Source organism: Ranitomeya imitator, unplaced genomic scaffold (genome assembly GCF_032444005.1).
Source record: "Ranitomeya imitator isolate aRanImi1 unplaced genomic scaffold, aRanImi1.pri SCAFFOLD_349, whole genome shotgun sequence".
Taxonomy (NCBI): domain Eukaryota; kingdom Metazoa; phylum Chordata; class Amphibia; order Anura; family Dendrobatidae; genus Ranitomeya; species Ranitomeya imitator.
Window position 1 is genome coordinate 54,058 of NW_027194489.1, and position 17,580 is coordinate 71,637.

Genomic DNA, 17,580 nt, shown 5'->3' on the forward strand with positions numbered 1-17,580 from the left:
CTACACTCTACACTTTATACCCTACACTCTATACCCTACACTCTATACCCTACACTCTATACCCTACACTCTACACTCTATAACCTACACTCTATACCCTACACTATATACTCTATACCCTACACTCTATACCCGACACTCTATACCCTACAATCTATACCCTACACTCTATACCCTACACTCTATACCCTACACTCTATATCCCAACACTCTATACCCTACACTCTATACCCTACACTCTACACTATATACCCTACACTATACACTCTATACCCTACACTCTATACCATACAATCTACACTCTCTACCCTACACTCTATACCCTACACTCTACACTCTATACCCTACACACTATACCCTACTTTCTACACTCTATACCCTACACTCTACACTCTATACCATACACTCTATACCCTACACTCTATACCCTACACACTATACCCTACTTTCTACACTCTATACCCTACACTCTATACCCTACACTCTACACTCTATACCTACACTCTATAACATACACTCTATACCCTACACTCTATACCTTACACTCTATACCCTACACTCTACACTCTACACTCTATACCCTACACTCTATACCCTACACTCTACACTTTATACCCTACACTCTATACCCTACACTCTATACCCTACACTCTATACCCTACACTCTACACTCTATACCCTACACTCTATACCCTACACTATATACTCTATACCCTACACTCTATACCCTACACTCTTTACCCTACAATCTATACCCTACACTCTATACCCGACACTCTATACCCTACACTCTATATCCCAACACTCTATACCCTACACTCTATACCCTACACTCTACACTCTATACCCTACACTATACACTCTATACCCTACACTCTATACCATACAATCTACACTCTATACCCTACACTCTATACCCTACACTCTACACTCTATACCCTACACACTATACCCTACTTTCTACACTCTATACCCTACACTCTACACTCTATACCCTACACTCTATACCCTACACTCTATACCCTACACTATATACCCTACACTCTATACCCTACACTCTACACTCTATACCCTACACTCTATAACATACACTCTAAACTCTACACTCTATACTCTACACTCTACACTTTATACCCTACACTCTATACCCTACACTCTATACCCTACACTCTATACCCTACACTCTATAACATACACTCTATACCCAACACTCTATACCTTACACTCTATACCCTACACTCTACACTCTACACCCTACACTCTACACTCTATACCCTACACTCTATACCCTACACTCTATACCCTACACTCTATACCCTACACTCTATAACCTACACTCTACACTTTATACCCTACACTCTATACCCTACACTCTATACCCTACACTCTATACCCTACACTCTACACTCTATACCCTACACTCTATACCCTACACTATATACTCTATACCCTACACTCTATACCCTACACTCTATACCCTACAATCTATACCCTACACTCTATACCCTACACTCTATATCCCAACACTCTATACCCTACACTCCATACCCTACACTCTACACTCTATACCCTACACTATACACTCTATACCCTACACTCTATACCATACAATCTACACTCTATACCCTACACTCTATACCCTACACTCTACACTCTATACCCTACACACTATACCCTACTTTCTACACTCTATACCCTACACTCTACACTCTATACCCTACACTCTATACCCTACAATCTATACCATACACTCTATACCATACACTCTATACCCTACACTCTATACCCTACACTCTATACCCTACACTCTACACACTATACCCTACACTCTATACCCTACACTCTATACCCTGCAATCTATACCATACACTCTATACCCTACACTCTATACCATACACTCTATACCCTACACTCTATACCCTACACTCTATACCCTACACTCTACACACTATACCCTACACTCTACACCCTACACTGTATACCATACACTCTATTCCATACACTCTATACCCTACACTCTATACCCTACACTCTACACTCTAAAATCTATACCCTACTCTCTACACTCTATACCTTACACTCTATACCAAACACTCTATACCCTACACTATATACCATACACTATATATCATACACTCTATACCGTACACTCTATACCATACACACTACACCCTACACTCTATACCATAAACTCTATATCCTACACTCTACACTCTATACCATACACTCTATACTGTACACTCTATACCATACACTCTACACCCTACCCTCTATATCATGCACTCTATACCCTACACTCTACACTCTATACCCTACACTCTATACCCTACAATCTATACCCTACACCATACGCTCTATACCCTACACTCTATACCCTACACTCTACACCGTACACTATATTCCATACACTCTATTCCATACACTCTATACCATACACTCTATACCCTACACTCTATACCCTACACTCTACACCCTACACTCTATACCCTACACTCTAATCCCTACACTCTACACTGTATACCATACACTCTATACCCTACACTATATACCCTACACTCTATACCCTACACTCTACACTCTATACCCAACACTCTATACTCTACACTCTATACCCTACACTCTATACCATACACTCCATACCCTACACTCTACACTCTATACCCTACACTCTACTCTTTATACCCTACACTCTATACCCTACACTCTACACTCTATACCCTACACTCTACACTCTATACCCTACACTCTATACCCTACTCTATACCATAAACTCTATACCCTACACTCTATACCCTACACTCTATACTCTATACCCTACACTCTACACTCTACACCCTACACTCTATACCCTACACTCTATACTCTATATCCTACACTCTATACCCTACACTCTACACTCTATACCCTACACTCTATACCCTACACTCTGTACCCTACACTCTACACCCTACACTCTATGCCCTACACATTATTCCATACACTCTATACCCTACACTCTACACTCTATACCCTACACTCTACACCCTACACTCTATACCCTACACTTTATACCCTACACTCTACACGATATACCCTACACTCTATACCCTACACTCTACACCCTACACTCTATACCCTACACTCTACACTCTATACCCTACACTCTATACCATACACTCTACACCCTACACTCTATACCATACACTCTATACCCTACACTCTACACTCTATACCCTACACTCTATACCCTACACTCTACACTCTATACCCTACACTCTATACCCTACACTCTATACCCTACACTATATACCCTACACTCTATACCCTACACTCTACACTCTATATCCTACACTCTACACTCTATACCCTACACTCTATAACATACACTCTAAACCCTACACTCTATACACTACACTCTACACTTTATACCCTACACTCTATACCCTACACTCTACACTCTATACCCTACACTCTATAACATACACTCTATACCCTACACTCTATACCTTACACTCTCCACTCTACACCCTACACTCTACACTCTATACCCTACACTCTATACCCTACACTCTACACTTTATACCCTACACTCTATACCCTACACTCTACACCCTACACTCTATACCCTAAACTCTACACTCTATACCCTACACTCTATACCCTACACTATATACTCTATACCCTACACTCTATTCCCTACAATCTATACCCTACACTCTATACCCTACACTCTATACCCTACACTCTATATCCCAACACTCTATACCCTACACTCTATACCCTACACTCTACACTCTATACCCTACACTATACACTCTATACCCTACACTCTATACCATACAATCTACACTCTATACCCTACACTCTATATCATACACTATATACCCTACACTCTACACTCTATACCCCACACTCTACACTCTATACCCTACACTCTACACCCTACACTCTATACCATACTCTCTATTCCATACACTCTTTACCATACACTCTATACCCTACACTCTACACTCTACAATCTATATCCTACTCTCTACACTCTATACCTTACACTCTATACCAAACACTATATACCATACACAATATATCATACACTCTATACCGTACACTCTATACCCTTCACTCTATACCCTACACTCTATACCCTACACTCTATACAATACACACTATACCCTACTTTCTACACTCTATACCCTACACTCTATACCATACACTCTATACCCTACACTCTATACCCTACACACTACACCCTACTTTCTACACTCTATACCCTACACTCTACACTCTATACCCTACACTCTATAACATACACTCTATACCCTACACTCTATACCTTACACTCTATACCCTACACTCTCCACTCTACACCCTACACTCTACACTCTATACCCTACACTCTACACTTTATACCCTACACTCTGTACCCTACACTCTATACCCTACACTCTATACCCTACACTCTACACTCTATACCCTACACTCTATACCCTACACTATATACTCTATACCCTACACTCTATACCCTACACTCTATACCCTACAATCTATACCCTACACTCTATACCCGACACTCTATACCCTACACTCTATATCCCAACACTCTATACCCTACACTCTATACCCTACACTCTACACTCTATACCCCACACTCTACACTCTATACCCTACACTCTACACCCTACACTCTATACCATACTCTCTATTCCATACAGTCTTTACCATACACTCTATACCCTACACTCTACACTCTACAATCTATATCCTACTCTCTACACTCTATACCTTACACTCTATACCAAAAACTATATACCATACACAATATATCATACACTCTATACCGTACACTCTATACCCTACACTCTATACCCTACACTCCATACCCTACACTCTAGACCCTACACTCTATACCCTACACTCTATACCCTACACACTATACCCTACTTTCTACACTCTATACCCTACACTCTATACCATACACTCTATACCCTACACTCTATACCCTACACACTACACCCTACTTTCTACACTCTATACCCTACACTCTACACTCTATACCCTACACTCTATAACATACACTCTATACCCTACACTCTATACCTTACACTCTATACCCTACACTCTCCACTCTACACCCTACACTCTATACCCTACACTCTACACTTTATACCCTACACTCTATACCCTACACTCTATACCCTACACTCTATACCCTACACTATATACTCTATACCCTACACTCTATACCCTACACTCTATACCCTACAATCTATACCCTACACTCTATACCCGACACTCTATACCCTACACTCTATATCCCAACACTCTATACCCTACACTCTATACCCTACACTCTACACTCTATACCCTACACTATACACTCTATACCCTACACTCTATACCATACAATCTACACTCTATACCCTACACTCTATAACCTACACTCTACACTCTATACCCTACACACTATACCCTACTTTCTACACTCTATACCCTACACTCTACACTCTATACCATACACTCTATACCCTACACTCTATACCCTACACTATATACCCTACACTTTATACCCTACACTCTACACTCTATATCCTACACTCTACACTCTATACCCTACACTCTATACCATACACTCTATACCCTACACTCTATACCCTACACTCTACACTCTACACCCTACAATCTATAACATACACTCTATACCCTACACTCTATACCTTACACTCTACACCCTACACTCTACACCCTACACTCTACACGCTATACCCTACACTCTATACCCTACACTCTATACCCTACACTCTACACTTTATACCCTACACTCTATACCCTACACTCTATACCCTACACTCTATACCCTACACTCTATACCCTACACTCTACACTCTGTACCCTACACTCTATACTATACACTCTACACCCTACACTCTATACCATACACTCTATACCCTACACTCTACACTCTATACCATACACTCTATACTGTACACTCTTTACCATACACTCTACACCCTACACTCTATACCCTACACTCTATACCCTACAATCTATACCCTACACCCTACGCTCTATATCCTACACTCTATACCCTACACTCTATACCGTACACTATATTCCATACACTCTATTGCGTACACTCTATACCCTGCACTCTATACCCTACACTATACACTCTATACCCTACACTCTACACCATACACTCTATACCCTATACTCTATACACTACAGTCTACATTCTATACCCTACAATCTATACCCAACACTCTATACCCTACACTCTATACCATACACTCTATACCCTACACTCTATACCCTACACTCTACACCCTACACTCTATACCCTACACTCTAATCCCTACACTCTACACTGTATACCCTACACTCTATACCCTACACTATATACCCTACACTCTATACCCTACACTATATACCCTACACTCTATACCCTACACTCTACACTCTATACCAAACACTCTATACTCTACACTCTATACCCTACACTCTATACCCTACACTATACACTCTATACCCTACACTCTACACCATACACTCTATACCCTATACAATACACTCTATACCCTACAATCTATACCCTACACTCTATACCCTACACTCTACACTCTATACCGTACACTCTATACCATACACTCTATACCCTACACTCTATATCCTACACTCTATACCCTACACTCTACACTCTATACCCTACACTCTATACCATACACTCTAAACCCTACACTCTATACCCTACACTCTATAACCTAAACTCTACACTCTATACCCTACACTCTACACTCTATACCCTACACTCTATACCCTACACTCTATACCCTACACTCTATACCCTACACTCTACACTTTATACCCTACACTGTATACCCTACACTCTATACCCTACACTCTATAGCCCAACACTCTATACCGTACACTCTATACCCTACACTCTATACCCTACACTCTACACTCTATACCCTACACTCTATACCCTACACTCTAATCCCTACACTCTACACTCTATACCCTACACTCTATACCCTACACTCTATACCATACACTCTATACCCTACCCTCTATACCCTACACTCTACACTCTATACCTTACACTCTACACTCTACACTCTATACCCTACACTCTATACCCTACACTCTATACTCTATACCCTACACTATATACCCTACACTCTACACTCTATACCCTATACTCTATACCCTACACTCTATACCCTACACTCTACACCCTACACTCTATACCCTACACATTATACCATACACTCTATACCCTACACTCTACACTCTATACCCTACTCCCTACACTCTATACCCTACACTTTATACCCTACACTCTACACTCTATACCCTACACTCTATACCCTACACTCTACACCCTACACTCTATACCCTACACTCTACACTCTATACCCTACACTCTATACCATACACTCTACACCCTACACTCTATACCATACACTCTATACCCTACACTCTACACTCTATACCCTACACTCTATACCCTACACTCTACACTCTATACCCTGCACTCTATACCCTACACTCTATACCCTACACTATATACCCTACACTCTATACCCTACACTCTACACTCTATATCCTACACTCTACACTCTATACCCTACACTCTATAACATACACTCTAAACCCTACACTCTATACCCTACACTCTACACTTTATACCCTACACTCTATACCCTACACTCTATACCCTACACTCTATACCCTACACTCTACACTCTATACCCTACACTCTATAACATACACTCTATACCCTACACTCTATACCTTACACTCTATACCCTACACTCTCCACTCTACACCCTACACTCTACACTCTATACCTTACACTCTATACCCTACACTCTACACTTTATACCCTACACTCTATACCCTACACTCTATACCCTACACTCTATACCCTACACTCTACACTCTATAACCTACACTCTATACCCTACACTATATACTCTATACCCTACACTCTATAGCCTACACTCTATACCCTACAATCTATACCCTACACTCTATACCCTACACTCTATACCCTACACTCTATATCCCAACACTCTATACCCTACACTCTACACTATATACCCTACACTATACACTCTATACCCTACACTCTATACCATACAATCTACACTCTATACCCTACACTCTATACCCTACACTCTACACTCTATACCCTACACACTATACCCTACTTTCTACACTCTATACCCTACACTCTACACTCTATACCATACACTCTATACCCTACACTCTATACCCTACACACTATACCCTACTTTCTACACTCTATACCCTACACTCTATACCCTACATTCTATACCTACACTCTATAACATACACTCTATACCCTACACTCTATACCTTACACTCTATACCCTACACTCTCCACTCTACACCCTACACTCTACACTCTATACCCTACACTCTATACCCTACACTCTACACTCTATACCCTACACTCTATACCCTACACTCTACACTCTATACCCTACACTCTATACCCTACACTATATACTCTATACCCTACACTCTATACCCTACACTCTTTACCCTACAATCTATACCCTACACTCTATACCCGACACTCTATACCCTACACTCTATACCCTACACTCTATACCCTACACTCTACACTCTATACCCTACACTATACACTCTATACCCTACACTCTATACCATACAATCTACACTCTATACCCTACACTCTATACCCTACACTCTACACTCTATACCCTACACACTATACCCTACTTTCTACACTCTATACCCTACACTCTACACTCTACACTCTATACCCTACACTCTATACCCTACACTCTATACCCTACACTATATACCCTACACTCTATACCCTACACTCTACACTCTATACCCTACACTCTATAACATACACTCTAAACCCTACACTCTATACCCTACACTCTACACTCTATACCCTACACTCTATACCCTACACTCTATACCCTACACTCTATAACATACACTCTATACCCAACACTCTATACCTTACACTCTATACCCTACACTCTACACTCTACACCCTACACTCTACACTCTATACCCTACACTCTATACCCTACACTCTATACCCTACACTCTATAACCTACACTCTACACTTTATACCCTACACTCTATACCCTACACTCTATACCCTACACTCTATACCCTACACTCTACACTCTATACCCTACACTCTATACCCTACACTATATACTCTATACCCTACACTCTATACCCTACACTCTATACCCTACAATCTATACCCTACACTCTATACCCTACACTCTATACCCTACACTCTATATCCCAACACTCTATACCCTACACCAGGGGTCAGGAACCTTTTTGGCTTAGAGAGCCGTAAACGCCACATATTTTGAAATATAATTCCGCGAGAGCCGTACAATATGTTTAAAGGGCCATTGACAGATCAATCGCTCCAATGTTCACTTAGTACAGCAAGGAATGCTCCTCCCTGCTGTATAAAGCCACAACTGGACTGAAACAATGGTAATTAGCAGTAAAAAATTAAATAAATAACTTACATTGTGAGCTTGCGATGCATGACATCAGTCCAGCAGTCTGGCTTCTTCTTTTTCCTGCGCATGACTGGAAGCTGGCATTCTTCCCACCTGATGTTGAGAGAATGCCAGCTTTGAGGCATTCGCAGAAGAAAGAAGCTGGAATGTTGGACATGTCACACAACGCATTGTCAGTTATGTCAATTGTCTATTTTATTATTTTACAGCGAATTATTGTTTAGGTCCAGCGGTGGCTTAGTGCAGCAGTGAGGAACACTCCTTTGTGTACTAAGTGACCGCTGGAGCAATTGTATCTGTCAGTGGCCCTTTTAAAAGTGTTGGTCTTACAGAAAATGAACAAAAAAGAGAGGCTCAGACCCATAGGGAACTAAAGCATTTACTACTTAAAGTGGTACATACAAGCAGGCACACCCAGCGTAATAAATAATTTAACTTTATTAAATAGTCTCACTGTACATAAAGTGCACACATTGACTTGTATTTAATTTTAAAGAACAACAAATCTCCGAACTCTTTTTTTTATAACATAATAACGTTTTAATGCTGTTGCTAACCAACGATGAATAGAATACTTCCTACCATTAATGTGACTTCTGGTGCTGCATGGATTTGCTGATGGCTTTGTAATCTGGTTCATACGTGGTGAGGTTTAGCTTCATGCAGGCGTTGAGACTTCCATCCGTTAAACGTGAACGTATGTTAGTCTTGATGTGCTTTAGATGTGAGAAAGACTGCTCGCATGCATAGGTAGAGCCAAACATTGTCAGTACAGCAATACCCACACACTGCAGTGTTTGGTATGTGACAGGAAGTGCATTCCAAGTTTTGACAATCAGCTGGTCTGCATGTTGGAGTTGTTTCATTTCTCTCCACTTGTGTTTGCTTGCCAACTCTGCTTGCTGTCGTGCAAGTTTTTCCAAATCTTCATTAAGTGATTTAAACTTATTCACCCACATGTCTGAAGCCTTCAGGTCAGCAGCTTGTAGCTCAAAATCTCTGATGGAGACACCAGGGATATAACTCAGGTCAGTGCTGTCCAGTGCACACTCATGTGGATGAGTGATGAACTTAAAAAGACGAGTGTGCTCACGAAATTCTCCAAAGCGCGCTTTGAATGATTGCAGGAGATTGGATGTAAAGCCTGCTAGCTGCTGAATATCAAGATGTTGTGCAGGGTCATTTGCTGTGCATGCATCTTTAAACTCTCCCAGTTTTTCAAAGTGTATTAAACGACCTGTTTCAATGTCTGCGATAAACAGTTCCAGCTTATTTTCAAATGCAAACACAGCTTGTTGAAGCGATAAAACTGTATTACCAACGCCTTGCATTTTCACATTGAGCTGGTTCAGATGTTCAGTCATATCTACAAGATAGAAGAACTTCAGGAGCCACTCAGTGTTGGACAACTCAGGATGGTCAACGTTTTTCATTTCAAGAAAAGTTCGTATTTCACTCAGACAAGCTGCGAAACGGCTGAGCACCTTCCCTCTTGACAGCCAGCGCACGTTGCTGTGCAGAAGCAGACCAGGATAATTATTCCCAACTTCATCCAGGAGTGTTTTAAACTGGCGATCATTTAAAGCACGGGCAACAATAAAGTTGACCACCTGAATGACAAGTGACATCACCTCACCAAGCTGCTCACCAAACATCTGAGCACAAAGTGCCTCCTGATGTAGGATGCAGTGAAAACTAAGGATAGGTCTTTTTTCATGTTCACGAAGAAGCGCTACTAATCCTTTGTTTTTTCCTACCATGCTTGGAGCACCATCAGTACACACTGAAATAAGTTTATGCATTGGTAGATTTTTTTCTTTAGTGAACTCAGTGAATGACTTGAACAAATCATCCCCTCTTGTTGTCCCTTTCAGAGGCAAAACAGCAAGACTTTCCTCATGTAACGTGTCACCGACAGCATACCTTGCAATGATGCTGAACTGAGATATATGGCTTACGTCAGTTGATTTATCCAAAGCAAGAGAAAAGAACAGAGCTGTATTTATGTCCTTCACTTGGGATGCCTCAATCTGATTTGCCATCATGATGGCACGGTCATGAACTGTTCTTGCTGACAGAGGCATGTCTTTTATCCGTTTGATAATCTTGGCTTTATCCGGAAAATCATCAAAAAGTTCATTGGCAACATCAAGCATAAATGTTTTGGCATACTCCCCATCTGTGAATGGTTTTCCGTTTCTGACAATTGCCAAAGCACCAACAAAGCTAGCCGAATTTAAGTCACCTTGTTGGGTCCAAACTCGAAGTTGCTGCTGACTAGCTTGCACTTTGCACAGCAGCTCTTGACAGGCTTTCTTCCTGCTGTCCCCTTCAGGATATTTCGATGCAAATGAAGCATGGCGTGTGTCAAAGTGGCGCTTTATATTTGACCACTTCATAGATGCAATTTTATCATTGCATATAAGACAAACTGGTGAACCTGCTCTCTCCACAAAGGCAAATTCGTCTGTCCACTCCTGCTGAAAAGTACGATACTCCTCATCCTTCTTTCTTTTAGCCATCTTCTTCAATAAAGGGCAGTACTGTGGGGTGAAAAGAAGGCTCTGAGTCATTATTTCTTTAATTTGTGGATTTGTCTGCAAGCAGGGCCAACTCCAGGTTTCTTTTGGTCCTTGTGCTATAGAACTTTAGTAGACCTCTAGAAGAGCTGTCTTCTTTTCGTCACGGGTTAGTCGGGTGCACAGTGGTCTATACAGCACAGCCCGCACAGTGGTCTATACAGCACAGGCCGCACAGCGGTATATCCAGCACAGCCCGCACAGTGGTCTATACAGCACAGCCCGCACAGTGGTCTATCCAGCACAGCCCGCACAGTGGTCTATACAGCACAGCCGGATGGATAGACCACTGTGCGGGCTGTGCGGTATATACATACCACTGTGCGGGCTGTAAAATAAAGAGGAGAAATCACGCTGCAGCTGATCACAGCTATGGGCCCCAGGGGCCCGAGCTCCTGCTGCACTGTGCCCCCGTACCTGTCCCTGGTGGTCGATGTAGTAGAAGTACTCCTTGGTTTAGGGGTCGGGGTTCTGGCCCTGGACATAATGAAGGCTCCTGCGGGGGCCCCTGAGGGCCGGGGACAGGCGGCAGAGTCGGAGCCGCAGTGCGTGACAGGACATGGCTAGGACGGCCGCGGGTCACTATGGAAACAGGTGCTGCCGCTTCCGGGCACCGCCGGAAACATGGGAACTGAAGAAAGCATCCGCACGCGATGCTTGTGTAGTGGGCATGTCAGGGGCGTGGCGGCGGATACAGAGAGCCACCCCCTGCTATGGATGGGAGGAGCCGCTCTGCAGCATCACTGAGCCTGCGCACTGCTGCTTATCTATAGATAGAAGTAAGTGACGGAAGTGTGCGGGAGCAGGAGGCGGACATAGTGCGGTGACCAGGGGCGTCTGACTTGCCGGCCCCGGGCCCCTTGTCTGCGAGCCAGATACGGCCATCAAAAGAGCCATATCTGGCTCGCGAGCCATAGGTTCCCGACCCCTGCCCTACACTCTATACCCTACACTCTACACTCTATACCCTACACTATACACTCTATACCCTACACTCTATACCATACAATCTACACTCTATACCCTACACTCTATACCCTACACTCTACACTCTATACCCTACACACTATACCCTACTTTCTACACTCTATACCCTACACTCTACACTCTATACCCTACACTCTATACCCTACAATCTATACCATACACTCTATACCATACACTCTATACCCTACACTCTATACCCTACACTCTATACCCTACACTCTACACACTATACCCTACACTCTATACCCTACACTCTATACCCTGCAATCTATACCATACACTCTATACCCTACACTCTATACCATACACTCTATACCCTACACTCTATACCCTACACTCTATACCCTACAATCTACACGCTATACCCTACACTCTACACCCTACACTCTATACCATACACTCTATTCCATACACTCTATACCCTACACTCTATACCCTACACTCTACACTCTAAAATCTATACCCTACTCTCTACACTCTATACCTTACACTCTATACCAAACACTCTATACCCTACACTATATACCATACACTCTATATCATACACTCTATACCGTACACTCTATACCATACACACTATACCCTACACTCTATACCCTACACTCTACACTCTGTACCCTACACTCTATACTATACACTCTACACCCTACACTCTATACCATACACTCTATATCCTACACTCTACACCATACACTCTATACTGTACACTCTATACCATACACTCTACACCCTACCCTCTATATCATGCACTCTATACCCTACACTCTATACCCTACACTCTACACTCTATACCGTACACTATATTCCATACACTCTATTCCATACACTCTATACCCTGCACTCTATACCCTACACTAAACACTCTATACCCTACACTCTACACCATACACTCTATACCCTACACTCTACACTCTATTCCCTACACTCTATACCATACATTCTATACCCTACACTCTATACCCTACACTCTATACTCTACACTCTATACCCTACACTCTATACCATACACTCTACACCATACAATCTACACTCTATTCCCTACACTCTATACCATACGCTATATACCCTACACTCTATACCCTACACTCTATACCCTACACTATACACTCTATACCCTACACTCTACACTCTATACCATACACTCTATACCCTAAACTCTATACCCTACACTCTACACTCTATACCCTACACTCTATACCCTACACTCTATACCCTATACTCTATACCCTACACCCTATACCATACACTCTATACCCTACACTCTACACTCTATACCCTACACTCTATACCCTACACTCTAAACCCTACACTCTATACCCTACACTCTACACTCTATACCCTACACACTATACCCTACTTTCTACACTCTATACCCTACACTCTACACTCTATACCCTACACTCTATACCCTACAATCTATACCATACACTCTATACCATACACTCTATACCCTACACTCTGTACCCTACACTCTACACTCTATACCCTACACTCTATACCCTACACTCTATACCCTGCAATCTATACTATACACTCTATACCCTACACTCTATATCATACACTCTATACCCTACACTCTACACTCTATACCCCACACTCTACACTCTATACCCTACACTCTACACTCTATACTATACACTCTACACCCTACACTCTATACCATACACTCTATACCCTACACTCTACACACTATACCCTACACTCTATACCCTACACTCTATACCCTACACTCTATACCCTACACTCTATGCCCTACACTCTACACCCTACACTCTATACCCTACACATTATACCATACACTCTATACCCTACACTCTACACTCTATACCCTACACCCTACACTCTATACCCTACACTTTATACCCTACACTCTACACTCTATACCCTACACTCTATACCATACACTCTACACCCTACACTCTATACCATACACTCTATACCCTACACTCTACACTCTATACCCTACACCCTACACTCTATACCCTACACTTTATACCCTACACTCTACACTCTATACCCTACACTCTATACCCTACACTCTACACTCTATACCCTACACTCTATACCCTACACTCTATACCCTACACTATATACCCTACACTCTATACCCTACACTCTACACTCTATATCCTACACTCTACACTCTATACCCTACACTCTATAACATACACTCTAAACCCTACACTCTATACCCTACACTCTAGACTTTATACCCTACACTCTATACCCTACACTCTATACCCTACACTCTATACCCTACACTCTACACTCTATACCCTAGACTCTATAACATACACTATATACCCTACACTCTATACCTTACACTCTATACCCTACACTCTCCACTCTACACCCTACACTCTACACTCTATACCCTACACTCTATACCCTACACTCTACACTTTATACCCTACACTCTATACCCTACACTCTATACCCTACACTCTATACCCTACACTCTACACTCTATAACCTACACTCTATACCCTACACTATATACTCTATACCCTACACTCTATACCCGACACTCTATACCCTACAATCTATACCCTACACTCTATACCCTACACTCTATACCCTACACTCTATATCCCAACACTCTATACCCTACACTCTATACCCTACACTCTACACTATATACCCTACACTATACACTCTATACCCTACACTCTATACCATACAATCTACACTCTCTACCCTACACTCTATACCCTACACTCTACACTCTATACCCTACACACTATACCCTACTTTCTACACTCTATACCCTACACTCTACACTCTATACCATACACTCTATACCCTACACTCTATACCCTACACACTATACCCTACTTTCTACACTCTATACCCTACACTCTATACCCTACACTCTACACTCTATACCTACACTCTATAACATACACTCTATACCCTACACTCTATACCTTACACTCTATACCCTACACTCTACACTCTACACTCTATACCCTACACTCTATACCCTACACTCTACACTTTATACCCTACACTCTATACCCTACACTCTATACCCTACACTCTATACCCTACACTCTACACTCTATACCCTACACTCTATACCCTACACTATATACTCTATACCCTACACTCTATACCCTACACTCTTTACCCTACAATCTATACCCTACACTCTATACCCGACACTCTATACCCTACACTCTATATCCCAACACTCTATACCCTACACTCTATACCCTACACTCAACACTCTATACCCTACACTATACACTCTATACCCTACACTCTATACCATACAATCTACACTCTATACCCTACACTCTATACCCTACACTCTACACTCTATACCCTACACACTATACCCTACTTTCTACACTCTATACCCTACACTCTACACTCTATACCCTACACTCTATACCCTACACTCTATACCCTACACTCTATACCCTACACTATATACCCTACACTCTATACCCTACACTCTACACTCTATACCCTACACTCTATAACATACACTCTAAACCCTACACTCTATACTCTACACTCTACACTTTATACCCTACACTCTATACCCTACACTCTATACCCTACACTCTATACCCTACACTCTATACCCTACACTCTATAACATACACTCTATACCCAACACTCTATACCTTACACTCTATACCCTACACTCTACACTCTACACCCTACACTCTACACTCTATACCCTACACTCTATACCCTACACTCTATACCCTACACTCTATAACCTACACTCTACACTTTATACCCTACACTCTATACCCTACACTCTATACCCTACACTCTATACCCTACACTCTACACTCTATACCCTACACTATATACTCTATACCCTACACTCTATACCCTACAATCTATACCCTACACTCTATACCCTACACTCTATATCCCAACACTCTATACCCTACACTCCATACCCTACACTCTACACTCTATACCCTACACTATACACTCTATACCCTACACTCTATACCATACAATCTACACTCTATACCCTACACTCTATACCCTACACTCTACACTCTATACCCTACACACTATACCCTACTTTCTACACTCTATACCCTACACTCTACACTCTATACCCTACACTCTATACCCTACAATCTATACCATACACTCTATACCATACACTCTATACCCTACACTCTATACCCTACACTCTATACCCTACACTCTACACACTATACCCTACACTCTATACCCTACACTCTATACCCTGCAATCTATACCATACACTCTATACCCTACACTCTATACCATACACTCTATACCCTACACTCTATACCCTACACTCTATACCCTACACTCTACACACTATACCCTACACTCTACACCCTACACTCTATACCATACACTCTATTCCATACACTCTATACCCTACACTCTATACCCTACACTCTACACTCTAAAATCTATACCCTACTCTCTACACTCTATACCTTACACTCTATACCAAACACTCTAT

The 17,580-nt window shown here is 41.9% G+C and overlaps 1 protein-coding gene across 1 annotated transcript; it reads right to left on the reverse strand.

Moving 5' to 3' along the window:
- Nucleotides 1-10,124: 10,124 nt before the first annotated feature.
- On the reverse strand, nt 10,125-12,062 carry LOC138655129 (general transcription factor II-I repeat domain-containing protein 2-like). Its single transcript, XM_069743558.1, has one exon. The coding sequence runs from the start codon at nt 12,060-12,062 to the stop codon at nt 10,125-10,127; it is 1,938 nt and encodes a 645-aa protein (XP_069599659.1).
- Nucleotides 12,063-17,580: the final 5,518 nt, after the last annotated feature.